The 27,230-nt window shown below is 55.2% G+C and overlaps 2 protein-coding genes across 3 annotated transcripts in view; one reads left to right on the forward strand and one right to left on the reverse strand.

Moving 5' to 3' along the window:
- The first annotated feature begins 1,959 nt into the window (after positions 1 to 1,959).
- On the forward strand, positions 1,960 to 7,324 carry TAGLN (transgelin). 2 transcript variants are annotated; one of them, XM_019974989.2, is made up of 5 exons: positions 1,960 to 2,117; positions 5,532 to 5,723; positions 5,837 to 6,014; positions 6,291 to 6,393; positions 6,737 to 7,324. In XM_019974989.2, exons 2-5 carry the CDS (start codon positions 5,544 to 5,546, stop codon positions 6,879 to 6,881), a joined length of 606 nt encoding a protein of 201 aa, XP_019830548.1. In that variant the 5' UTR covers positions 1,960 to 2,117; positions 5,532 to 5,543; the 3' UTR covers positions 6,882 to 7,324. The 2 variants fall into 2 exon arrangements, with proteins under 2 accessions (XP_019830548.1, XP_070659583.1); XM_070803482.1 differs by lacking the exon at positions 1,960 to 2,117 and having other exon boundaries at positions 5,513 to 5,723.
- Positions 7,325 to 7,543: 219 nt separating this feature from the next.
- Positions 7,544 to 27,230, reverse strand: part of PCSK7 (proprotein convertase subtilisin/kexin type 7) — a 29,438-nt gene continuing 9,751 nt past the window's right edge. Inside the window, exons 9-17 of the mRNA XM_019974988.2 lie at positions 22,745 to 22,845; positions 19,721 to 19,888; positions 19,190 to 19,297; positions 18,689 to 18,791; positions 11,306 to 11,462; positions 10,550 to 10,644; positions 9,480 to 9,573; positions 9,164 to 9,281; positions 7,544 to 8,906 (exon numbers count right to left, since the gene is read on the reverse strand). Of these exons, the coding sequence (XP_019830547.2) occupies positions 8,544 to 8,906; positions 9,164 to 9,281; positions 9,480 to 9,573; positions 10,550 to 10,644; positions 11,306 to 11,462; positions 18,689 to 18,791; positions 19,190 to 19,297; positions 19,721 to 19,888; positions 22,745 to 22,845 (1,307 nt within the window). The 3' untranslated portion in view covers positions 7,544 to 8,543. The remainder of the gene's footprint in view (positions 8,907 to 9,163; positions 9,282 to 9,479; positions 9,574 to 10,549; positions 10,645 to 11,305; positions 11,463 to 18,688; positions 18,792 to 19,189; positions 19,298 to 19,720; positions 19,889 to 22,744; positions 22,846 to 27,230) is intronic.

A 27,230-nucleotide genomic window follows, 5' to 3' on the forward strand; every position in this document is an offset into this window, starting at 1 on the left:
CTGGATGGAAGTGTTGAGAACAAGGGCTGGGGCCGGGCTCCTCCATTTCCCAGGTCTTTGGTCTGCCATTCTCTTCCAAGCCCCAGACCTGTGGGGAATAGTAGTCCCTTGACAGCCTCATGTTTTTTCTCTCCTGTGAGCAATGGCATCAGTTTAGTCAACCTTTACCAGAGGCCTGCTCTGTGCTGGGCGCCGTGAGTGGAGAGGATCGTGTAGGGAAAAAGCCATAGCTATGCCATTTCACCTGGCAGATGGGGGCAGCCTCTGCCCATCTGGTTCCCAGCCACCAGTCAGGCCAGCTTCACTTCTTAGCTGAGTCCCTCTAGGCTCAGCAGGCTGCAGGCACAGGGCAGTGCTCCCTCACCTGACTTGAATGGACAGGTGGTGCTTAGGGAACCCGAGATGGAGTGTATGGTGGGGGAGTGCCCACCGCGCAAGCTCCAAAAGGGGGGACCTTCGAGATGACCCTGGAAGGCGATTTAAATTTCGGCAGCCTAGGGAGGACAAGATGAGGGGCGGGGCGGGGCGGGGCGGGGGCCGGGGGTAGGGTGGGGCGGGCTTTCGAGGAGGAACCTGGTGAATTAAGGACACAACTCAAAGTCTAGAGGGCTCCTCTTCAGCGGCTCCCTAGCTCCTCTCCCTGCTCTTCCCCGCAGGTGCCACTGGGGGGCACTGTACTTCTGCACTGCTAGACTCTGGCGTCCCGAGCTGGTTGTGCAGGAAAGGCCTTTCCTAGTGGTGCCGGGTGGTGGATGTGCAGTGTGTGGTGGAGTATTAGCTCTTCCCTGCCAGGCTGCCCAAGGATGGAGCGGTGCCACAGCAGGCAGCCCAGAGCCCCCACCGGGTGCCCCTTTCCTTTCTTCACTCCCTATCCTTCGCTGAAGCGAGATTTGAGCGGGTCTCCTTTCTTGGGTGATGGGGTTGTCTGTTTTCCAGAGGAGGTAGAGACTGTTTGAAAAGGGGCAGGGTGGGAGGGCTTCCCTGGTGGTCCAGTGATTAAGACTCTGCCTTTCCACTGCAGGGGGTGCAGGTTCGATCCTTGGTTGGGGAATTAACATGCCAGATCCAATTAAGATGCCACATCCAATTAAGATGCCACATGCCGAGCAGCACTGGCCATAAATAAATACATAAACAAATACATCAAAAAAAAAAAAAAAGGAGGGAAGGATGATAGAAGTCTTTGAGCCTCCAACCCCAGTGTTGGTGCTTCAGGCCATGCAGACCCTCTGGATCGGACTGAGCTGTTGCTGAACCCCCCAGTCCCACCTCCAGCTAAAGTGTGTGATTTAAAACCCACCCCAACTGCGAACTCTCAACCTGAGCAGGTGCAGCTGGAAGGGTGGGTCTGCCGGCCTCTCTGGCTCCCACATGGCTGGGGGGTCGGCAGGGATGCCCAGGTTCTGCCTCTCAAGACTCACCACGTGGCCTTGGGTAAGACGCCCTCCGAGCCTTTGTCTCCTCATTTGTAAAATGGGAGAGTAATTATGCTGTCATGATGCAGCTATGAGTATCAAATGAGCGCGTTTGCAAAATGCCTGGCACGTAGCCTGGTCCTCGGGAAAGGTGAGCTCCTGTCTCCCGCTAGGGCTAAAAGCCCCAGAAGGAGAGAGTGGCTGGTTAGTCCCCCACAAGCCTCAGGGAGGGGTCCCCCAACCTATTTCACTGGACAGCCCCTCTTGAATTTCCCCCTCCCCGCAAACCCGGAGGCAGGGAACAGTGTCAGAGGAGCAACCCTAAGTCCAGACGGCAGGGAAAGCCTTCGTGGTCCTGTCCATAAAAGGCTTTTCCCGGCGGTTCCCCGCCGGCAGGGTGGCCCCGCCCCCGCCGGCTCCATCCCCAAAGCACGCAGAGAATGTCTCGGGCAGCCCCCAGTAGACTGCTCCAACTTGGTGTCTTTCCCCAAATATGGAGCCTGTGTGGAGTCACTGGGGGAGCCGGGGGTGGGGAAGGAGCCGGTTTCCTCTGGACAGGAGGGGGCCGGGGCGAGTCAGCCGGGGGGAGGCTGACATCACCGCCGTGGCAGCCCTTTAAACCCCTCACCCAGCCAGCGCCCCATCCTGTCTGTCCAAGTCCAGACAGAGCTCACGCCTTCCTGAGAGCCCCGAGGAACCCCTGTAAGTGCATTTGTCCGGGTCTGGAGGGGAGTTGGGCTGGGGCTCAGCAGTTGGAGGTCGCAGTGGGTGTATCGCAGGCAGAACTCTCAGGCTCCCAGGCAGGGGGAAGCCCACCCTCTTCAGTGTGCACTCCCCACCTCCACCTGCAGAGGTGGTCCTAGCTTGCTGGGTGGGAAGGGGTTACTAGAGTCCCGTACCTCTTAGACTGGGCAGCCTTGAACCCAATTGAGATGCCCAGGGAGACTTTGCTGGTGCAGAAGGATTGATGGCGGAAACCTGGGAAACTGGGGTCAGGGAGGCACCCCATTTTCAGCCATAGTCACCCTACGTGTGGTGTGATGGGCTCAAAGGTGGAGTCGATTTAGACCCAAGGCTTATTGTCTGCTATCCAGCCAGGCCAGGAGGATGTCGGAGGAGGTGAAGGGGGTGTGTGGTACACCAGGGCTGGAGCGCAGTGACCCTCTGCTGGGTCCCCAGGTCCTGAGCAGCCTAGGAGAGGCCCTGGGTAGCCACTGAGGAAGTGGGACACAAAGCTCTTGTCTTCTGGAACTGGCTAGGGTGGAAGGATGCGTGAACAGTAAGAGAACCGACTCTCCAGGCACGCAGCTCCCTCCATACCCTGAGGCGGAGGTCACCCACCAGCAGAGGATGGGGGTGGCCTGCCAAGAGCCTTGGCGTGACGGCCTGGGCGGTGCAGACAGGGCCAGGCAGGGCCTGCTCCTGAGGTCTGGCGTTTCCTTTAATGGTTGTTTTTCAAAGGGTAGGTGGGTAGGACAGGTCTCCCCTGACCCCAGAATTTAGTCAAGCCACCGCTCCTGTGCTTGTCCTGTGTCCTGTTTTGTTTGTTCTGAAGACAGGGGGGCACAGCAGTCCAGAAGAGAACCCTGGTTTTCCGGGTTCCTGCTGGGAGGAGCTGCCCCCGCCTCTTGGCAGCTGGGCTTGTTTTTTTTCTCCAGGGAGGGGAGGCTGATGGAGCCACAGGGCAGGGGTGGGGGGTCAAGGCAGAGCCTCAGGCTCCCTGTCCACCCTGTCCTAGGAGCCTTTGCCTGGAAAGACCCTGGGTGGGCCGCTGTCTCCCCTCACCCCTCCCCAGCAGCTCCAAGGTGGGCCTGGAGAGGCCTTTGTCAGAGGGCCTGGCAGGATTCTTCTTGGAACCCTCCGCTTTCAGGCTCTCCACCAGGAGGGAGGAGGGTGGGGGTAGGGTGTCTTTCATCTCCCTCCCTGGTTCTGATCAATCCAAATGTCGTCTCTCGGGGCTGCAAGTTTGTGTCCTTGTCACTGTGAGCCCTGCCACCTTGACTGTCCCGAATCTCCTGAGGCTGGAAGCTGGGGGTGGGAGACTCACTCTGCTTGGCCCCTGTTCCTCATGGGCCCAGTGCGAGGTCTGGGGGTGGGGAGGGGCAGAAAGAGGGGAAGAGGGGAGGGAAAGGCAGGACATAGGAGATGGGGGCTGGGGCCCCGACCATGGGGTGCCTCCTGCCTGCCTGGGATGGTGTGGTGAAAGCTAAGAAGAGGCGGGTGGGTGGGAGGCCTGGATGAAGGATATGGGCTGAAACCCCCTGGTCCCAGCTGCTGGTGTGTCTTGACCCCAGTGCTTCACCCAGGAGTCCTCGGGAAGCAGGGATGAGACACAGCAGGGTGGGGAAGGGAGGGACTTGGCCTTTGGGTTCTTTGGCATCACTGGCTGGGATGCTCTGAGAACCACATCCTCGGAGGTGGTCCAGCCCTCACTTTACAAATAAGGAAGCAGACTCAGGGAGAAGTGAGGGGCCAAGTGGCTGGAATTTAGAGGAGCCTTTCTCTTGTTTTCTTCTCCCAAACTTTGCAATCCCCTCAGGGAATATGATTATGAAGAGGGGTGGAGCCTGGAGCAGGAGAAACTGCTTTTTACCGATTGGTCAGGGGCTGGCTTTCTTGGGTCACTACCAGGAGACCGGCTCTGGGGGCAAAAGACCAGCGTTTTAAGGATCTTCACTGAGGGACAGGCCATGTGTTGGGTCATCACAGACAGGGCCTTCTGGAATGTTCCCAGTTCTCTGGGGTAGATATATTATCCTCCCTGCACAGACGGGGCATGAGAGCTCAGGAAAGCCGTCAGCCATGGGGAAGGAAGGGCCGGGCAAGTGGGTTTTGGCAGCTTAGCTGGGACCCTGTGAAGTAATAATGTCCACTGCCTTCCATGGGAGTGGGAAGGAAGAAGGGCTCAGCTCTGACAGGAGAGGGAGTTGGGGGAACACGGTAGTGACTGCCTCCATCCTCAGACCATGCTCTCCCTCCCACCCTCTGACCTCTCGGAGGCCAGGGAATGGTTTGGCCTCATTTGATTCCTCTTTCAAAGGACTCTTCTGATGAGCTCTGGCGCCACGTGATACCTGAGGCCAGCTCAGGTTCCTCCCCACCGGTCACACCCAAGCCTCCTCAGCAGCCTCCCTGCTTGGCCCTGCTCCTGCTGCTCCCCTGCCACTTGTGGGCGCTCCTGAGTGGGGCCAGCCCTGGGCCCTAGGGCCACAAGTTGGGGAGGTCTTCCCTGCTTTGCTTGGCAAATGCTGGGCTCACGTCCCTGGAGAACTCCGGCTTTGTGGTTACTCAAGCTCCCACAGTGGTGAGAGCCTGAGTTCACCAGGCAGGGTGGTGGGTGCACCAGCTGGCAGCCCTCGCACATCTGGCTCCTCTGGGGAAATACAACTTCTTGGCCAAAAGCTCCTGGGCTTTGCTGGCTTCCTAGCCCTTACCAGGGGTGGGAAAGCTTCAGCCTCTGTAGCTGTCGGCTGGAGGCTGAGCTGAGCTAGCAAAGAGCTGGAGTTTTGGGGTTCCTGCTTCTGGGAGAACTGAGAGTTGGAGGGAACCCCATAACTTGAGGCAGAGGCACCAAACCACCTCACACCTCACTGGACAAAGACATCTGCTGGCTTCATTTTGAGGGTCAATGTGGTCTCTTCCAAAAGACCTCTCCAGTGCCTGTCACCAATCTTAGCAAAGAAAGGGTGCTCTAGACCAGGGACTGTTAAACCCATAAATGCAGCCTGTCATCTGTTTGTGTAAATAAAGTTTTATTTGAACCCACCCATGCTCACTTGTTTACATATTGCCCAAAGCTGCTTCGAGGCTACAATGGCAGGGACTTTATGGCCTGCAAAGCCTAAAATATGACTGTCAGTAAAATGACTATCTGGTTATTTACCCAAACAGTTTACTAACTTCTGCTCTAGACTGCCAAAAATCTAGTCTCCAAGTTCAGAGAGGCTTCCTGGACTGAGGGGACGAGCTAGCCCAGGTAAGTGCCGTGGTGCTAGAGTGGTCTCCCCACTCCCCTGATCCTCAGAGCTGGAAGACAAGACCTGCCAGGCACCCGTGACAGCAGAGCTGTTCTCTGACTCCCTGACCCCCTCCCTCTTCTGGCCTGTGCTGCTTTAGCTCCCCGCCAACATGGCCAACAAGGGTCCTTCCTATGGCATGAGCCGGGAAGTGCAGTCGAAAATCGAGAAGAAGTATGACGAGGAGCTGGAGGAGCGGCTGGTGGAGTGGATCGTAATGCAGTGCGGCCCCGATGTGGGGCGCCCCGACCGCGGGCGCCTGGGCTTCCAGGTCTGGCTGAAGAATGGCGTGGTGAGTGACACCTAGGGCAGGGGCCGGGGTCGTGCCATCGTGCCACCGTCATGGGGCAGGGCCCCCCACCCCCACCTCAAGCTGAGTCCTCAGCTGCCTTCTTTGCCTGGCAGATTCTGAGCAAGCTGGTCAATAGCCTGTATCCTGATGGCTCCAAGCCAGTGAAGGTGCCCGAGAACCCGCCCTCCATGGTCTTCAAGCAGATGGAGCAGGTGGCTCAGTTCCTGAAGGCAGCTGAGGATTATGGCGTCACCAAGACTGACATGTTCCAGACCGTTGACCTCTTTGAAGGTAGAGAGAGGAGATGGGTGGATGAGGCAGGTGTACAGGAGGCGGAGGCAGGGATGAGGGATGATCCAATCTGCCACTATGACGGGTCTGCACAGCAGGAGTGGCATACACCAGGAGAATCCCATTCCCATGGTGGGATCTCTGCGTCCCCTTCGATTTCAGGACCACCTTTGCCCCTGGGTTGGCCATCTTTCTGAGGGGCACAGGCTGGCTCTGCCTTGGATTCTGTTTACACAGTCCTAAAGGCTGTCTCCCCTCCCCTCTTCCTACTCACAGGCAAAGACCTGGCTGCGGTGCAGAGGACCTTGATGGCCCTGGGCAGCTTGGCAGTGACCAAGAATGATGGACACTACCGTGGAGATCCCAACTGGTTTATGAAGTACGTGGCCACCAGGGGTTCCCTGCACGCTAAGCTCAGGTTTCTACAGGAGGGGGGCTAGCCGGTTAGTGCAGTGGTTACAGGAAGCAGAAAGCCAGAAAAGGTACACAGTGAGGGTCTAGGGTGGGGGAAGTGGGTCCATAGTACATCTTGACTCCTCCCTTTCTACCCTCCTGTCTGAGCCAGTCTTCCCAGCCCGTGCTGCGGGGCAGCTGCAATAAGGAAATGAGAGCCGTGAAAGGCGGGAGGGGATGGCATCGGGCTAGGAGTAACAGAGGAAACCAAAGGCAGATGGCAAACACACAGTCCCGGCAAGTCTTTGTCTTGGTTCCTCCTTTCCTAGGAAAGCCCAGGAGCATAAGAGGGAATTCACAGAGAGCCAGCTGCAGGAGGGCAAGCATGTCATCGGCCTACAGATGGGCAGCAACAGAGGGGCCTCGCAGGCTGGCATGACGGGCTATGGGCGGCCCCGGCAGATCATCAGTTAAGAGGGTGAGGGCCGGCGCCCAGCCCCACCTTTGCCCAGCTCGCTGGCCACAGCATCCTGCCTCGCCCGCCTCACACACAGCCGTGTAGTTCCTTCAGCCCCGGCCAAGCTTCGAGGCTCCGTCACTGAGCAAAGGTGACTGCACTTGGGCAGCTTGCCCCCACCCCTCAGCCTCAGCCCAACTCCTGACCCCAAAGCACTGCTCCCCCGGCCCGCCTCCCAGCTCCCCCACCAGCTCTGCCTTCCCCCCATCCTGGGCTGAGCAGGGGAGACGTGGGCTGGTGGTAGCCTGGGCGTGGGCAAGTCCACTGTCCTCCTTGGAAGCAGATGCTCATAGAAGGAGACCCAGCCCAACCTCCCTTGATTTTTTTTTTTTTTTTGCTGGAATATTTGGGGGGTTGAAATTCAAAAAGAAAAAAAAATATACATAAATTTTTTTTCTCAGGCCTGGCTGCCAGAGTCTGATTTGCCCTGGTCGCTTTGGTTCTGGTTCCAGAAGTAAGAGCGGGGGACAGTCAGGCAGCTCGGGTTCTCATGTGTTCCACGATTTCAGGGGGTGGAAGAGGGGCATGGATGACAGTTCTGAAGGGAAAGAGGGGCAGCTTGGTGACTTGTGTTAGCTTTGGCTAGGTGGTCGAAAGGAGTGGGCATAGGGCGACACTGTGTGGAAGGAAGGTTTTTATTTTGGAAAAGCTGTGCAGAAAAAATTCAACAAAATGTTGCTGTGGAAAGAGAAAACCAAATCGTAAGCATTAAAAAAAACAAAGTTCCAAAAAACCAACTCGCTCAGAGGGGAGGAGGCCAAGAATGGGAGGAAGTCGCAGCCTGCCAGGCAGCCGGCCGGCCTCCGGTGGGCACGGCCATTTCCCTGAGTACTTTGCAGAGGAAGATGGGGTGGCAGACCTGCTGAAGATGCCCCGGTAGAGCGGCCTGGGCCTGGGGGCCGTGCCCATCCACAGCCCCGCCAGGTGCATTGTACTGGTCCTTCAGGACAAAGGGGTCAGGGGCGTGCTCAAGGTGGGCTCCTGCTGATCAGGGCTGATGCAGGCAGCTGCTTTCAGGGCACATGTGCTGAGTTAGGGGCTGACTGCCAAACCAACATGGCCAAGTCCAAGGCTGAGGCTGGACGGTGAGGGGCAGAGAGGAAAGGGCTGCCGTTTCTGTCCCCGGGGTCGTTAAACAGACAGGCATATCCGGGGGCTCTTTCCAGCTTCCACCCCTAAGCCCTCTTCCCAAGGGACCCCAGTGACATTTCTGCTGAGATGCTCTTCTGGCCATGTGTGCTGAGGGCCTGGGTGACCCACACTGCTGGCCTGCCCTGGAGAAGCAAGGAGAAGCACACTGCTGGCCTGCCCTGGAGAAGCAAGCCCTAGTCCGTCGTCTGAGACCTTCTCACCAAAAGCTCCTACTCTGTTGGAGGAAGGCTCCACGACTGTTGCCAGCCTGTTCTCTGGCACCGCTGCTCTGCTGACTGGACCTTCTGCAGGCCCACGCCCTCCCTGAGCATGGTCTTTAGCCAGAGGGTGTCTTCAGGCCTCTGGTCCCAGCTGGAAGCACCCGGACTGCTTTCTGCCCAGAGTTCCCAGAACTAGGAAGCAGCTTTCCACACTCCTACAGTCTTAGGAAGTGAGAGCCCATCCCACGGTGGCTGTCAGGCCCCAGGTCAGCACATCTGCGCCTCCTTCCCCTGCAGCAGGTCTGGGGGCAGGAGCTGAGGGACGTCCAAGGCACCCCTGCTCTGGGACAGACTCCAGTCCCCCTGATCCAGCAGGTCTGGGGCGTGGAGCCTTGAGGTGGTGGGAGAGCCCTCGCTCTCCAGCCCCACTCCACCTGGATCCTGGCTGCTGCAAAGGGGCATTGATTCTAGTTCTGTCCCTTCCTCCTTGGCTTTCTGGCTTCGCTGGGGCCAGTGGCACGGTCCACTCCGACAAATTGGGCGAAAGGCCACATTCCTCTGGCTCAAGTATACTTCCAGCGTGTAGTAAATGGTCCAGAAGACGGTGAAGCAGCCAATCAGCACCAGGGTCTGGGGGAAAGGCAAGCACCTATGTAGGGCTGCTCTCCCGGAAGCCTGCAGCCTTTCTCAGCCCAGAACAGTGGGCTCAGAGAGTCTCTCTCCTTCTGGGAGTTGCCTCTCCCACCCCCAACCCACACCCTCTGTCCCCCGCTACAAGAGAGTTAGCCAGGAAAATGGGGACCCAGGTCTGCCCAATGCATCGCTCCCAAGATGCCTTGAGTCACCCACCGAGGACAACACCCCAGGGCACCCCTGCCTGCCCGCACCTTGAGAGTGTTGGGGGTGATGGTATAACCGTCTTCCTCGGGGATGTTCAGCCCGGGCGGGCAGGGCAGCGTGAAGCCGTCGTGCAGGTATTTCCCACTCATGGCACTTTCTAGCAGCCTGTGGAGCAGACAGGAGACAACGATGCCCCACTCAGCCTGGTTCCTCTACTCGCCTGCCTTGCCCATCCTCCCGCCTGCCAGCTGGACAGGGCGAGGTCCCACAGCAAACGGGACACAGGAAGCGGAGCTCCCTAGGTGGCCTCCCCATCCTCCACCCCCAAGTCCCCAGCCCTCTGACGCCCACGGCTACACCTACCTCTGTCTGTCTCTGATGTCTACTGGACTCCACACAGAGCCATACAGGGTGAGCTGCCATTGCCGGAGGACGCCGGCCTGGGACGTCTCGTCTCCTAGGGCAGCAAGCAGGGTGGTCCGTGAGCCTGGCCTCACGGCTGGCCAGACGGCAGAAGGCCTGCCCGTCCTGCCACCCAGAGGGACTCAGACCGCATGGGTGGGCAGCCACAGTCGTCTAACTCTGTCCCACTGACCCCGGGGTTCTGCAGACCTGCCTCTCAGGTGCTCTTGGGAATGGAAAGGGGAGGGTGAAAGGGAGCACTCCAAAGCTAAGAAATTTTTCCTCTTTCATGTTTTAGGGTTTTAGCTGGGATTTTTCTTGGAAAAAAAAAAGTCCTGCTAAATTAAAGGTCTGAAGACCACCTGTCTGGTGAGGTACACCTGAGAGTGAAAGACTCTTTGCGACCCCATGGACTGTACAGTCCAGGGAGTTCTCCAGGCCAGAATACTGGAGTGGGTAGCTGTTCCCTTCTCCAGGGGATCTTCCCAAACCAGGAAATCGAACCGAGGTCTCCTGCATTGCAGGAGGATTCTTTACCAACTGAGCTATGAGGAAAGCCTGATGTATACCTAATTTGGGGGAAATTGGGAGGGTTGGGTTCAGTTTCCAATTTTCTCCTTAAAATACTGTATGATTTCACATATGTTACTTCAAATCTTGGGTGGGCCTCAGTTTAAAAAAAAATGGTGAAAATTAGTCCTGCCCTTACCTGCCTACCAGGGCTGGCCGCAGGATGGTTATATGTGAAAGAACTTGAAATGTGGTTTCAACAAGGAATTTGTGTTGCTATCCTGAGGAAAAATGGATCAGTCACTTTGCCAAGGAAGATGAGAGGTAGTATTAATGAACAATTAACGAACAGGTCTCAGTGCCCATTCTGTGGACGGGGCATACTTCTTGGCAGCTACCCTTATGGTCCGATGGCACCTAGGTGTTCCACCTGGGACACTCTCTGTGGGGACTCTGAGATCCAGAGGAACGGACGACACTCGTGAAAGGCGGGGCCCTGGCCGGGAGGCAGGCAGGCTTACCTACGTCCCTGATGACGAGTCTGTAGGTCCCTTTCGCCCTCTCCCCCCAGCACCGCACCGTGGAGAAGGTCCAGTCATTGAAGCCGTTGGGATCCCTGGGGCAAGGACACAGGAGACAGAGGAAGGTGTGGAGCGGGGAATTGACCCCTTGGCCCAGGAGCACTTTCTTACTGTAGTAGCAGCTATGGTCTGAGCTACAGCCAATCAGGAGGGTGCCACAAGGGGCCCTCAAGTGCTGGCCCTTGCCCCGGGATGATCTCAGGAGCTGAGGGGCGGGCATGTGTCAACGTGGTGAACTGGAAAAAGCAAACATGGAGAGCACACCGACCGGCTTGGGAGTCCCGTAGATCTAGGCTCACTGTTACTCTCTCAGGCGCTTACTAGGCCTCTGACTTGTTTCCTCACTTGTAAGAGGAGGTTACAAAGTCTACTCTCCATCGTCTTTCTCTTGGTCGTGCAGAGCGGTAGGTGGGATCTAGTTCTCTGACCAGGAATTGAACCCGGGCCCCCTGCACTGGGAGCACAGAGTCTTAGCCACTGGACTGCCAGGGAAGTCCCTCTGCATCGTTCTTACAAGGACTGAAGAAAACATTCGTAAAGTGCGGTGCCGAGCACGCTGTAAGCACTTGAACAAAGCAGGTCACAAAGCCAACGCCAGGGGAGTTTAGGACAGGGCGAGTGTCTCCTCCCAGATCTTTTCCTGGACAAGGCCCTCACTGCAAAGAGAGCTCAGAAGGTAGGGGCACAAGTACGTACGAGTCCAAGCTGCGGGGGGCGCCGATAAGGGACATCATGCCACTGGGGCAAAAGAGCTTCACTTCCAAGCTGCCACGTCGTGGGTGGGTGATGGAGACGGTCACGGCCACGTGCTCCAGGGTCTTCAGCCCCGACATGTCCAGGTCCATCCTGCTGACTGTGGGAAGTCAGGCTGGGCAGCTGGGAAACCAGCCCCACAGATACTTACGCCCTCACTTCACCCCACCAAACACAAAGGCGTATACAAGTACCTTCGGCAACCCTGACTGAACCTTGTGTACACTAGGAAAGGGAGTGCCCTTGCTGATTTCAAGTTTATAATTTAGAGTCCAGTCGGGAAGGCAACACATAACCAAGACACAAGACAAGAAACAAACGGAGCCATTTCCAACGTTCATTCATTCAAAAAATAATTTCCTCAGTACCTCCTACATTTCAGGCACCGTACTAGACACCGGGAATGTAAAGATAAGTTGGATATGGCCTCTGCCTTCTACCTGCAAGTGGAAAATGACGTCATATGAGGTCCACATAACTGATGCCAGAACAGAGATGAGGCAGACAGGTTTAGGCACTCAGTTGTGAGACACACTCTGAGGAAGGGAATAAGATTGGTAGAGAGTGTTGGTAGAGGGTACTCTAGAAGGGAAAACGGCACATATAAAGGCAGAGGTAGAAATGACCAAGTTTCATATTGAAGGAAACACATGTTTTGGGGGGGAAAAAAAAACACTACTGAAGTGATGGGCTTCCCTGGTGGTCCACTGGTTAAGAATCCATCTGCCAATGCAGGGGACACAGGTTTGATGCCTGGTCCAGGAAGAGTCCACATTCTGTGGCGCAACCAAGCCCGTGCGCCACAACTACTGAGCCCAAGCACTAAAACTACTGAAGCCCGTGCACCTAGAGCCTGTGCTCCGCGACGAGAGAAGCCACTGCGACGAGAAGCCCGTGCACCGCAACGAAGAGCAGCCCTGCTTGGCACAACCAGAGAAACGCTGGCACACAGGAATGAAGACCCCACAGAGCCAAAAATACACAAATAAAAGATGAGTTATGCATTCAAAAAAACGAACAACAACAAAAAATCCACCATACTAGTGATGTGAACAAACTTCAGCGACATTGTACTGAAGGGAAAAAAGCCAATATCGAAAGGACACACAGCGCAGGACTTCACTTACATAATACTCATGAGTAACACTACCTGTAGATGGACAACAGGTGAGTGGCTGCCAGGCGCTAGGGGTGGGGCAGAGGGTCGGGTGTGGCCGTAAGGGGTGACAGGAGTCCTGGGATGGGACGGCTCTCGATATTGATTGTGGTGGTGGTTACACAAGACTGCACGTGGTAAAACTGCACAGACACACTCACACACATACACACTCACAGAGAATCTATGTCTAACTGGTAAAATCTGAATAAGTTCTATGAATTGGACCAGTATCATTTTCTTGGCTTTCCTATTGTTCTAGTCTAAGACATTTAACACCAGGAGAAGAGCGCATAGGACTTCCCTGAACAGTTCTTTGCACCCTCCTGTCAATCTACAATTATTTCAAAATAAAAAGTTAAAAAAACAAACTAGTGAAGTATTAGACTCAGTTGAGGAATATTAAGAAATTAGGCTGCGATGAGAAATGACTCTTTCCAAGACAACTTTTCTTCCATTAATTCAGGCCAACAGGCAAAGCACAGAGCAACACCCAATTCTACAGATGAAGAAGCTCAGAGAGGAGGTGAGAGACGACGGGCACGGAACCTTGGATGGGAAAGGCTTTAACATTTTTATTTTAAACAAGCAACTGCGAACTATTAGAGATTACTGTGCAAGGATGGAGTTTTTTTTAAAAAGTGTTAAAGGGAGGTTACTCCTAACAGCTGTGGGTAGGCTGAATTGGAGTAGAAAGAAGAAACAGGTGACAGGAAGACCAGCTAAAACAGCTGATTGTAGTCTAGGGGTGAGGCAGTGTGGGCATGGATAGCTGGTCAAAGAAGAAAGAGGGGGGAGTTCCCTGATGGTCCAGTGGTTAGGAATCCGAGTTTTCACTGCTGAGGGCCCGGGTTCAATCCCTGGTCAGGGAACTAAGATCCCGAAAGCCGTGCAGCACAGCCAAGGTAAAAAAGAAGAGAGGGAAGAAAGGGCTCAGGGCTTCCTGTGGCCCCACTGTCTGTCCTTCCTGTTCATCCGGCCTCCCACTCAGTCCCCCTCTCACTGGGCTCACGTCAGGGAGGAGGGCCACCACCCATTATCAGACAACACCAGTGTTCACGGGTCTACCTGTCCAACGCCATCTCTTCACATCCCTCTCCTTCCTCGACTCCACAGACCTTTCTCCACCCCACGTCAGCACAGACTTCCATGGCCAGACCCCGGGCCTCGTCCTTATCTGGCACTGCTTCACTTCTGAATGGGTCAGTAACTTCCCTTGTGGGATTTATTATGTAAACAACACAAATTAGAACAGTAGTTGAGCAAAAATGAGAACAAAAAAGCTCCTGCAAATTCTTGATGCTGCGTTGGTAAATACGCACTGAGCCTTCTCACTGCGTTTGTCTGTGTGCACGTGTGTCTTTTCTCTCACTCTTGCAACTCATGGAAGCCAATGTTCCGCCTTCCCAGAAAGCAACCAGCTGTCCCTTTGCTTTCTCCGCTACCTTCTTTTTTTGGCTGCACCACGCGGCATGTGGGATCTTAGTTCCCCAACCAGCAATCAAATCCGCACCCCTTGCAGTGGAAGTGTGGAGTCTTAACCATTGGACCATCAACCAGGAAAGTCCCTCCACCACCTTCTTGATTCCTTTATTTTCTTGCTCCTCAAGATACCCGTCAAGCTCCTCTTCCCTAACCGCCTAAGATCCCACAGCTCCTCTCTCCAACATGTTCTTATTTACATTCCCTTGTTTTCTTTTCCTTTCACAGTAACTATCTGGCAAAAGGCCAAAGCCGGATCAGACCAATTATACAGTCTCTTGGCTGGATTTTCTTGCTTACGCCTTTCCCACTACAAAGGAAAAACAAACCCTTTCTCAACTCATCACTTGTGCCTACTAGTGCTAAGAGCCTGGGCTCTGGAGCCACCCAGCCTGGGTTCAAATTCCAGGTCAGCCATTTACTAGCTGTGAGAATTAGTTTCCTTATCTGTAACACGTACCCCTTATATGGTTCATGGTTAATCATTTTAAGATATACCCTCTGTCTCCTGTTTTCTGCTGTACCTGGGGGCTCCGGGCTCTGGAGAATAAACCTCCCAACTCCTGCCTAGATAAGGAAGGGGCCACCACCTGGCTGCTAAGCATGGGAGAAGGCACCCGGGCGTCCACCTTTTAACTGATGCCTAGTTCTATTCTCTTAACCTCATCTTTGTCCTCTGAAGTGCATGGGGCCTCCGAGTCCTGAGCCCTTTTTTTGGCCCCATCGCATGGCTTGTGGAATCTTAGTTCTCACACCAGTGAATGAACCTGGGCCCTGGCAATGAAAGCTCAGAGTTCTAACCACTGGGCTGCAGGGAATTCCCAGCCCCGAGTCTCTGGAAATTCTGTGGCATAAACGAGCTTGTTGCCTAGGATCACTCTTGCAGGCATTTGGTTTGCAATTTTCTTAGCCCTGCTCACTTCTCCATTCATGCTCTATCTTCCAAAACCGTACTGCAATCTCTACTTTGCTGTGATCTCTTCTCTCATTCTCCTTGTCCTTGTGCTCATTCCACTTCTATTCCTTTACTCTTACTTTGGTGAGGTTGTACATATGTACATTTATATATGTGAAATTTACATATATATAAATTTTTACTATGCATGTAGGTGTGCTTAGTCACTCAGTTGTGTCCAACTCTTTGCGACTCCATGGACTGTAGCCCACCAGGCTCCTCTGTCCATGGAATTCTCTAGGTGAGAGTACTGGAGTGGGTTGCCGTTCCCTTCTCTAGTGTACCTTATTGACCCAGGGATCGAACCTGGGTCTCCTGAATTGCAGGCAGATTCTTTACCGTCTGAGCCACCAAGTGACACATTACAAAGCATAATAGAACAGAATAGAATCCTAAAAGAGACCTGAGCGTGCTCGTCTGTGTTAGCATGTGTACAGAGTGGCATGCTATATGCATTCACTTATTGGTGTGTACAGGGACTTGGGTAGCCATGCATGTGAGAACATGAGAATTATGTTATTAGAATTGAGCCAGTATATTAAATGAGTTAACCCTTAGGCCAGTGCTTGGCACATAAAAGGCATTTATCTTTTTTTTGGCTGCGCTGCATGGCATGCAGGATCTTAGTTCCCTGACCAGGGATGAAGCCCGTACCCCCTGCATAAGTGCGGAGTCTTAACCACTGAACCACCAGGGAAGTCCCAGAAGCACTCATCTTAGTTGATGGTGATCATCATATTATTATTTTACCTTTAGCAACATGGGATCTCATTCAACCACCGCTGAGAAGATCCCAGGGCTTTATTTGCCCATAATCTTACAGAAACTAGAAAAATCTCTATCCTTGTCACTATCCTTGTTTAGGGATCAGAATAAGAGATGTCAATCTAGGAATCATTTGTGGAGAGGTGGCAGCTAAAGCCATAAGTACAACTGGGCCATCGAGGACGAAGACGTACAGGGAGGGTCAAGAACATGGCATGAGTCTCAGAAGGAACTCATGGTTTGGAAGTAGTGAGGTGAGTGAATAGAAAACCAAGTTCCTCAGGCCAGCAGAGGACCATGGAGCAAAGCAGGCCACTGGAGCCACAGGATGAGCTGGGAAGAGGAGGTGGAGGAGAGGGAAGGCTGACACACAGGCCTTGTTAATCCGGTCTGATAACAGGGCTAAGCGTCATCGACCGAGATGAGCTGTGAGCTGGCCCCGGGTCTGAGCCTGAGAGGGGCACCTCAGAGCGATGAAGTAAGTCTTCAGCAGTGGAGAGAGGGTGATATAGGTGAGCAGTTGCTTTGGTTAGTTCATTTGAAAAGGTTACTAGCTGGAGGCAGGCAGGGGCTTAAAGGTGTTTCCTAACAGATGTGCTGAGGGTGTTGGAAGGCAGAAGGAGCAATCAATGGGGAGGGAAAGATTTGGAGCCAGGAAGGAACAGGACTGAAACATGGCTGGCGGGGGATGGTGGTAGCCAGCTGGGGCTGCAAACAAGGATAAAAGGGTATTTCCAAGAGGTGTTCAGGAATCTTCTGTAAATACACACAGGCTCCCTTGTGTTTGAGATCCGCCTCCCAAGCCCCACCCTCTCTCCTGCCCTCCAAAGACATTTCAGACCCAGAGTCAGAGCTCAAGGAACCAAGGGGCCCTCCTGCCAATGGGGAGAAATGACAACCTGTCTTGCTCTAGAGCTGCCCTGCCTAAGAAGGTGGCACCGGCCACATGTGGCTATTTAAAATCAATTACTGGGACTTCCCTGGTGGCCGAACGGTTAAGAATTTGCCTTGCAATGTAGGGGCCATGGGTTCAATCTCTGGTCGAGGAACTAAGATCCCTCGTGCCATGGAGCAGCTTAGCAGCACAAATAGAGAACATTTCCACCATCATAGAAAGTTCTCTTGGTCACCACTGCTCTAGAGTCTTGGAATTTCACCTCCTTTCCATAACAGGAATATTTACTTCCTTCTATCTTACAAAAAAGTTCACCTGCCAGCCCTTGGACACTGACTTGCCCAGGTCTTGGTGGGAAAGACTATCACTTGGCCATAGGGGAAGAGGTTTGCTGACCGTCTGGGACTGAGTTGCTCAGCTCTACGTGAACTGGACTGACTTCCTGCAGCCTCCAAGAATGCCCATGAGCCTGGACCTTCAGTTCTGTCTGGAGTCACAACAACAGAGGGGAAGACATCTTTGCTGACCCTGGAGATCAGCAGACTGCTGGCTGCCCTCCAAACCCGTGAAGGGCTCCATTAGCAAAACTCGCTGAGTCTACCTCCCTTCTCTCCGTCTTTCTCTCCCCTACTCCAACTCCTGCTCTCCTCCTCCCAGGACAATCTGTCCTTCTTTCTCCTGCTTTTTCGTGACAAACAAGTAGTTTCCAGATGCCTCTGTATCGAGGGAAGTTTGTCAGACATGCCGGGGGAACGTCCCTGGTTAGTGGGAGGCAGAGGATGATGAAGTTGAAAAGGACCCTAACCCGCTTCTAAGCTGACTACCTCACTTGATGGATGTGACTGTGGGTTACTGTTAATTAAATGAGAGACAGCAGCTCTGGATAGGAGGTAATAAAAGTTAAAAGATGTACTGTCTCCAAGACATGTGAGTGCAAAGCCCTGAGGTTCCTACTTGAACTGCATTCCTGGGAATGTTCCTACACTCTTCTGCCTTGGCTGATGTTTTATGCCCTTTCCAAGATAGCATTCCTTTTACGGAAAATGCAATGAACCGGGCCCATGGATTTCCTTCCACGTAGAGGGGAAACTGGGCAAGTGCTGGACATGGTTAGGGAGAGAGACAACGGAACTCTTCCCACCCAGGGGAGCAGCCCCAACCCTCCCTTCTACGCTCCCATCTTTGGCCATCCCTCCTTGTGGCCACTGTGCTGGCCTCATCACTTCCTAGGAGGGTGGCAACAGCGAGAACAAAGCTCCACCTGGGTACAAAGCATGACATGCTTCCGACTTTACAAAACACAGTGGAGAACTTTGCTTGTCAAAATTCCTTGAGGAAAAAAAAAATCCCCAAAGAACTGGAGGGATGGAAAACTCTCCAGTGGCAACTCTGGGGAGTCCGCAGAGAGAGGATCCTCTAGCATGGCTGAGTACCCCAGCCCAGCTGCCCTCTTCTCTGGGAAGGGTTTCAACCTCTGGGCTCAACACGAGACCATGTCTCGGACTGCCCACAGACAGACAGCCCTCACCCCTTCAGACAGTCCCGTGGCCCCGGGTGGGATGGAGGTGGAGGCGGAGGGAGGACCACTCCAATCTAGAGAGCCCTCTGGGGACTCCTCTGTTCTCCCCCAACAGGTTCCAGCTGATTCTGTAATTAGACAAGCCTGAGAATCAAAGGGAGACATTCCCAGCTCCTTCACTTCATCCAAAGCCCACTGGGCTGCAGAGGATCATCTGGCAAGTTCCTAGCATGGAAGTCAAAGGAACATCTTTCGACTTGTGCCTGTCTCCCCAGGTTCTGGCCCAGCCCTCCCACCAGCCTTCCTAATAGCTTGCTCAGCAGCTTCCTCCCACCACCTGTAACTCAGGAGAAAGGTCTCTCAAGCAGCCAGGGGGCCAGCCAACTCAGAAGCAGCAACATGTCCTAAAATGGTCAAAGAGAACGCCGCAGATCTGGCTGGAGCTCAGCTCCTAAAGGAAGGGGCAGGACCAGCAGGAGGACGAGTCTAACTTCTCCATCACCCCGCCCTGAGCCTCTGGCCTAGGATTAACCCCCTTTCTGCTGACCGCTTACCATTCCACAGCACCTCCAGGGGGCGGGCGGACAGTGGGATCGCCTTGTTCTCTTTCAACACAGGGCTGACGTAGGAAGCTAAGTAAGGGACAGATGTCCAGATCTGTAAAAGGAAGAGGGGGCAGCGAATGAACAAACGGACAGACCTCGCACAGCCAATCTCGCCTACCTGACCCCTAGGGCTGCACTTTTTATTTCTCCCTTAATCATCACTGTCTTTCGCTCTGCGGACAACCTGGACTGCTCCCTACAGCATCACAACACGGAGCCAGGGGACACAGGCAGATGGGGAGCTGACACCCTGAGGGCTCCACGCAACACTGAGGTCTCATTTACTCTCCTGTCAGTTTAAGAAACTTTATAGAGTGTTGAGCCTGCTTCTTCGTGGGTAAAATGGGTCTCCGGTGAATGAACATCTATTAAGCACCTACAACATGATGGGTAGTGTTTCAAGCATTCGGCCCGCCCCCCTCGCCCCCTCCACGCAGGACAGCCATTCACCTTGGCGGCGTTCACAAGTCTCCAAGCGTTGAGCAGGCCGAATCCGTGCTGGTGGCTGTGGCTGAAGCCAGCCTCATTGGTGATCCAGTCCGCGTGGCGGTCCTCGTACTGACAGCACAGGGGTCCTGGTGAGCCTTGCGGAGTTTAGGTTTCCTGACTCACCCTGATGGCTCTTCCAGCCCAGACTCTCCCACAAAGGCTGCTAGGAAGGGACTCCCCGAGGAAAGCTGGGACAAAAGGGCAAAGCCCCGTGATGTCACCAGCCCAACGGCCTGTTTAGAGAGGGACCTGGGAGCCTGGCCAGAATGCTCCTTTGCAGGTGAGATGGCCGCAGGACAGGGACAAGTGAATTCAGGTCTGTGGTCTTGGTGGGGTCTCCACACTGCTTCAGTAGGAATGCAACTCTGGGAGACACTGGCACCTAATGCCTGGGACATCTAGAATCTGAACCTCCTGATACCTCCAAGCCCTCGGGACCAAAACTCTGAGGTGGGCCAGGCCAGGCCGTGCATCTGCCTGCGAAGCGCTCACCCGGGTGGCCGTGAAGACGATGATGTGCTGGACGTCACGCCACGTGAGGCAGGGCCGCACCTGCAGCATCAGGGCTATCATGCCAGCCGCTAGGGGCGCGGCGGCCGAGGTCCCTGTGTGGCCCTCGGTGCAGCCGGTGCCCTTCTGAAGGTCCCAGTCGGTGGTCACCTGGGAAGCAGAATGGGGGGGACGGGGGCTGGTTAGGGCCTGCGTTTCCAGGGCAGTGGGGGAGGGGGCAGGGCGGGGCCTCAGAGCCAGCGAGCCTCCCGGGGACCTCTGCGTCTGGCCGGTCAGGAGGAAGGAGATTCTTCATCCTCCTGGGCCTTACAGGAGAACCTCTGGAGAGCTGAGAAAAACCAGTTACTCTGAGGGTCTTGGCTGCAGTGGCGTGGAAAGGAGGTGGAGAGGGGAAAGGCCTCATGTGTCCTGATTCCTGCTCAGCTGATGATCCCTTCCCCGATCTCCCCGCCCCTGCAGCCGTGGAGACAGAGGAGCCGCCGGGGAGCTCCAGGGCCCCCAGCTGGAGCTGGAACAACAGTGACGGCAGCGGGCGAGGAGCTCTGGCTTGGCGGCTCAGAGACGGGGCTGGCCTGATGTCAGGGTGAACACAGGGAGTGTGTCCCAGGGAGAGGACAGCGTCCCCCCTCGCCCACTGGTGGGCTCAGCACGGACGGAGCATCTGCTCCAGGGAGGATGAGAATGTGGAAAGAACTGGATGCCAGACAGGTGCCGTGTCCCTCCCCCTCTCACCTCCCACCTCAGGACTGCAGGTAGACAAGGGGGACCCGAGGCACTTGGCCCTGAGGAGGGAGGTGGCCCACCCTGGCCTGTGGCGATCGATGGGCCAGGCCACCTCCCTCCTCAGGGCCAAGTGCCTCGGGTCCCCCTTCTCTACCTGCAGTCCTGAGGTGGGAGGTGAGAGGGGGAGGGACACGGCACCTGTCTGCCATCCAGTTCTTTCTACATTCTCATCCTCCCTGGAGCCACACAGGGTGGAGCCAGGGAGGGCCCTGCCTGAATCCACTGCAGCCCATGGCCCTCTGGATCTAGCAGGTGGTGCCCATGCTAACACTAGAACATCTTTTCCTTCCAGGCTTCTCTCCTGGGTCAGATACCAAGGTGCTACCTCTGCCAAGAGCTGCCCTTTCTCCACGTCCTTGCTGCTTGCCTTCCAGCTGTTATAGCAGCTGCCAAGACATGTCATTTCCACTCAGATGCCATGCTCTCACAAAAGAGAAGGGAAAAACTCTTCAAGTGGAAGTCTCAATGAGGGTGGGAAGCCTGGTCTGTGCCAGGGAGCAGATTAATTTTTTCCTGTTAAGGAAACAGCCTCACAGTGACAGTCTAGTGTGGAGCCAGGAGGCTGGTAAACTTGCCTCTGGTGGCAGGAGCCCTGGGCAGCAGACGGTGGGGTGGCGTGTCCCTCCGTGCCCGCCCTGGGGGAGGCAGCCCCACCAAGCTGGTCATTGAACAGAAACTGGCAACTGGTTTTCAAGACGGACAACCCAAAGATGGGAGGTTGGCTGAACAAACTCTCTTTGCGTTTCTGGACAAATTATAGTTCAGATAGAAAGTGGTGGGGGTGAAGCAGAGTTGAATCCGGAGGAGAAAAGACAGGTGCCCCAGAACAAGGGGATCTCGTATGCCCGGTAACTTCTTGGGCCCCGACTGTGGCTGGGATGAGCAAGAGTCCTGCCAGGATGTTCCTGCTGTTCCTCCCCCTCTAGCCTGGCCTGGGCTGGGGGTGGGTGGTGCCCCTCTGCACCAGACCCTCTGCACCACCAGACTCCTGTCTGTTAAGCAAAGCCTCCTGCCCGCTTACTTTAGCTCATTCCCTTTTTTCTTCTCCCAGGGTGGGGGAAGGGGCTGGGGTCACCTGGCCCAGAGCCTCGGAACATTGTATTGACCAGAAGTCATTGAGCAGCAAAAACAGAATTTCAGTTTGGGAAAGAGAATTTGACCCAGAGGCAGCAGCCCAATTCCCAACAGCCCCAGAGAGTCCTCCCAACTGCGAGCCACTGGAGAAATGTGACACCGGCTGGCTGCGGCCCAGCCCTGCCCCAGAGCCCCCCGTCCCCAGGTCACTCTGTTACGGGCATCGGGACGGGCAGGGAGCTCTCAGATGACGGGCTGGAGCTGAGCCAGCTGGGGATAGGCACTGCACTCTGAATTCCTTCACAGGTTCCCACAGCTTGAGAAACTCCACTTGCTTGCTCCAACCTCTTGTTTGCTGTGACTCCAAGCCCAGCTCTAAGGAAAGAGCTGTCTCTGGGGTTGACGGGGACATTCCAGACTCCTTTTCCCACCCATGCGGTGCAGACAACCACTAGCTTTACTCCTGAGGATGAACAGGATCAGAACTCGCAGTATTTACGTAAGGACTGCATAGCAATGCAATGATGATTTTTTTTAAGCCCATAGAAATTAGGCAAAGCCCGTATTCTACCAAAGGAAGACATTTCAAAAGTTCTTTCATCCATGTGTGCTCAGAGTGATTCCTATAAAACATGCATTATTTGTTAAGTTAAAAATTTAAAGATGAAAGAGCTTCCCTCATGGCTCAGTGGTAAAGAATCTGACTGCCAGTGCAGGAGACACAGGTTCAATCCTTGGGCTCAGAAGATTCCACACGCCTCGGGGCAACTACGCCCTTGCAGCACAACTACTAATCCCGCACAGTGCTCTGGAGCCTGGGAGCTGCATACTGGGCCCGTGTGCCCCAGAACTTGTACTCTGCAGCAGGAGAAGCCACCCTGGTGAGAAGTCCAGACACTGTAACGACAGAGACCCCCACTTGCCAAAACTAGAGAAAAGCCCGTGCAGCGAGGAGGACCAGCACAGCCATACATAAATAAGGTTTTTAAAAATTTAAAGATTAAAAACCCTTTACACAGATACATTTAGAGTCCTCAACTCCATTCTACCAACAGGGGCAGACTCTTAGGGAAACAGATCTGCTAGGGAAGAGGATCCCGAGAGCCGGGCTGGGGAGCAGAGGGCCGGTGGGTGGGGCAGAGCACTCACGATGCTCCGGAGCATCTTGTCCCCGCCGCTGAAGGTGACCGCCAGCATGGAGGCACACTCCTCGGCGTAGAAAGGCATTCGTCCCTCCTCGTCCACAGCACCTGGGGGAGGAGCAGGGAAATGGGAGTGGAGGTGAGGGTCTGAGGACATCAGACTCACCTCTGAGTTATCGTCGAGGGGTTGGTCCTGGGCTTAAAACATGATCTCAGTGGTCCAAGTCCTTCAAGTACCCACACGCCTCCCCGAGACAAGCGGTCTCAAATGGCAGAGGGTAGTCTGTGCCGAGACCATTCTTTCAGCAGACTGCAGGGGGTGGCCACTCAACACGGACTCATCCATTCACACATGCGTTTCTGTTACTTATCGGTCATCTACCGCGAGTCACACACTGTGTGAGACATAGGGATTGTGGGGAAAGGCCACAGACCTGATCTCAAGGAGCCCATGGTCAGGGGAGGTCAGAGAAGTAGGTACAGGTGGGATGGTAAATGCCTACAGCAGGCAGCACAGGTAAAAGGCAGTTAATTTAGGCTGGTGTGGCAGGGAGGTCAGGGAACGTTTCAAGCAGGAGGGAAGTGACCCGTGGGAAGAGAGGCTGGACCAGAGGCCTAACCAGCTGTGGTGGTGGAGGTGGGGGCGGGGGGCACGGAGGGGGTTATCTTAGATGATGGGTAGGAAGTGCTCCCGGGAATAACTTATAAGGAAGTCCTGACCTCCCCTGAGAGCAGGGCTGAGTCTGAAGAGAGACTGTGCACACACACTCAGACAGACACATGGAAGCTAGGGGCACACCCAGACACATGGTCCCCTCACCCCTGAGGGACACCCAGATACACGGTTCCCTCACCGCTGAGTAACACACACCCACATACACGGTCCCCTCACACCAGAGTGACACACACATAGACACACGGTCCCCTCAACCGAGTGACACACACACACACGGTCCCCTCACCCCTGAGTGATATACACCCAGACACACGGCCCCCTCACCCCTGAGTGACACCCAGATACACAGTTTCCTCACCCCTGAGTGACACACACCCACATACACTGTCCCCTCACACCTGAGTGACACACACCCACACACCCAGATACATGGCCCCTCACTACTGAGTGATACACACCCAGACACACGGCCCTGTCACCCGAGTGACACACACACAGACACATGGTCCCCTCACCCCTGAGTGATATACACCCACACGGCCCCCTCACCCCTGAGTGACACTCAGATACACGGTTTCCTCACCCCTGAGTGACACACACCCACATACACTGTCTCCTCACACCTGAGTGACACACACCCACACACCCAGATACATGGCCCCTCACCACTGAGTCATACACACCCAGACACACGGCCCCCTCACCCCTGAGTGACACCCAGATACACATTTTCCTCACCCCTGAGTGACACACACCCACATACACTGTCCCCTCACACCTGAGTGACACACACCAGATACATGGTCCCCTCACCCCTGAGTGACACACACCCAGATACATGGTCCCTTCACCCCTGAGTGACACATACACACACAGTCCCTTCAGCTCGAGTGACACAGACGCACATCCAGATACATGGTCCCCTCACCCCTGAGTGACACACACCCAGATACACAGTCCCTTCAACTCTGAGTGACACGCACCCAGATACACGGCCCCTCACCCCGGAGTGACATGCACCCAGACACACGGTCCCTTCACCCCTGAGTGACACACACCCAGACACACGGTCCCTTCACCCATGAGTGACACACACCCAGACACACGGTCCCCTCACCCCTGAGTGACACACACCCAGACACATGGTCCCTTCACCCGAGTGACACATACACACACAGTCCCTTCAGCTCGAGTGACACAGACGCGCACCCAGACACATGGTCCCTTCACCCCTGAGTGACACATACATACACACACAGTCCCTTCAGCTCGAGTGACACAGACGCACATCCAGATACATGGTCCCCTCACCCCTGAGTGACACACACCCAGATACGCAGTCCCTTCAACTCTGAGTGACACGCACCCAGATACACGGCCCCTCACCCCTGAGTGACACACACCCATACATGGTCCCCTCATCCCTGAGTGACAAATGCCCAGACACACGGTCCCCTCACCCCTGAGTGACACACACCCAGATACACAGTCCCTTCAACTCTGAGTGACACGCACCCAGATACACAGCCCCTCACCCCTGAGTGACATATACCCATATGTGGTCCCCTCACCCCTGACACACACACCCAGATACACAGCCCCTCACCACTGAGTGACACACACCCAGACACACGGCCCCTCACCCCTGAGTGACACATACCCATATGTGGTCCCCTCACCCCTGACACACACACCCAGATACACGGCCCCTCACCACTGAGTGACACACACCCAGATACACGGCCCCTCACCACTGAGTGACACACACCTAGATACACGGCCCCTCACCACTGAGTGACACACACCCAGACACACGGTCCCTTCACCCCTGAGTGACACACACCCACACATGGTCCCCTCACCCCTGAGTGACAAATACCCAGACACACAGTCCCCTCACCCCTGAGTGACACACACCCATACATGGTCCCCTCACCCCTGACACACACACCCAGATACACGGCCCCTCACCACTGAGTGACACACACCCAGACACACGGCCCCTCACCCCTGAGTGACACACACCCATACATGGTCCCCTCACCCGAGTGACACACCCAGATACATGGCCCCTCACTACTGAGTGACACACACCCAGACACACAGTCCCTTCACCCCTGAGTGACACACACCCATACATGGTCCCCTCACCCCTGACACACACACCCAGATACACGGCCCCTCACCACTGAGTGACACACACCCAGACACACAGCCCCTCACCCCTGAGTGACACACACCCATACATGGTCCCCTCACCCCTGAATGACACACCCAGATACACGGCCCCTCACCACTGAGTGACACACACCCAGACACACGGCCCCTCACCCCTGAGTGACACACACCCATACATGGTCCCCTCACCCCTGAATGACACACCCAGATACACAGCCCCTCACCACTGAGTGACACACGCCCAGACACACGGTCCCTTCACCCCTGAGTGACACACACCCATACATGGTCCCCTCACCCCTGAGTGACAAATACCCAGACACACGGTCCCCTCACCCGAGTGACACACACCCAGATACACGGCCCCTCACCCCTGAGTGACACACACCCAGACACACGGTCACCTCACCACTGACACACGCACCCAGATACACGGCTCCTCACCCCTGAGTGACACACACCCAGACACAGTCCCTTCACCCCTGAGTGACACACACACAGATACATGGCCTCTCACCCGAGTGACACACACCCAGACACATGGTCCCTTCACTCCTGAGTGACACACACCCAGACACATGGTCCCTTCACTGGAGTGACACACACACACACACAGTCCCTTCAGCTCGAGTGACACACACACACACATCCAGATACATGGTCCCCTCACTCCTAGGTGCCACACACAGAGATACACGGTCCCTTCACCCCTGAGTGACACACACCCAGATACATGGTCCCCTCACCCCTGAGTGACATGCACCCAGATACATGGTCCCCTCACCCCTGAGTGACACACACCCAGATACATGGTCCCCTCACCCCTGAGTGACACACACACAAATACATGGTCCCCTCACACCTGAGTGACACACACCCACATACACGGCCCCTCAGCACTGAGTGACACACACCCAGACACACGGTCCCCTCACCACTGACGCACACACCCAGATACACAGCCCCTCACCTCTGAGTGACACACACCCAGATACATGGCCCCTCACCTCTGAGTGACACACACCCAGACACATAGTCCACTCACCCGAGTGATATACACCCAGACACACGGTCCCTTCAGCCCTGAGTGACACACACCCAGACACACGGTCCCTTCAGCCCTGAGTGACACACACCCAGACACACGGTCCCCTCATCCTTGAGTGACACACACCCACATACACAGTCCCCTCACATCTGAGTGACACACACCCAGACACACTGTCCCCTCACCCCTGACACACCCAGACACATGGTCCCTTCACCCCTGAGTGACACACACCCAGATACATGGTCCCCTCAGCCCTGAGTGACACCCAGATACACGGCCCCTCACCCCTTAGTGACATGCACCCAGATACATGGCCCCTCACCCCTTAGTGACACACACCCAGACATATGGTCCCCTCACCCCTGAGTGACACAAACCCAGACACACAGCCCCTCACCCCTGAGTGACACAAACTCAGATACATGGCCCCTCATCCCTGAGTGACACACACCCAGATACACGACCCCTCACCCGAGTGACACACACCCAGACACACAGCCCCTCACCCCTTAGTGACACACACCCACACAGTCCCTTCACCCCTGAGTGACACACACCCAGACGCACAGCCCCTCACCCCTGAGTGAC

This window comes from Bos indicus, chromosome 15 (genome assembly GCF_029378745.1).
Source record: "Bos indicus isolate NIAB-ARS_2022 breed Sahiwal x Tharparkar chromosome 15, NIAB-ARS_B.indTharparkar_mat_pri_1.0, whole genome shotgun sequence".
Lineage (NCBI taxonomy): Eukaryota > Metazoa > Chordata > Mammalia > Artiodactyla > Bovidae > Bos > Bos indicus.

Excerpts from the sequence above, each read along its gene's own strand:
- TAGLN (XM_019974989.2), top strand. The coding sequence starts at position 5,544 with ATGGCCAACAAGGGTCCTTCCTATGGCATGAGCCGGGAAGTGCAGTCG. Across the intron at positions 6,015-6,290 it reads GACCGTTGACCTCTTTGAAG|GCAAAGACCTGGCTGCGGTG; the intron begins GTAGAGAGAGGA and ends TCCTACTCACAG. Across the intron at positions 6,394-6,736 it reads GATCCCAACTGGTTTATGAA|GAAAGCCCAGGAGCATAAGA; the intron begins GTACGTGGCCAC and ends CTCCTTTCCTAG.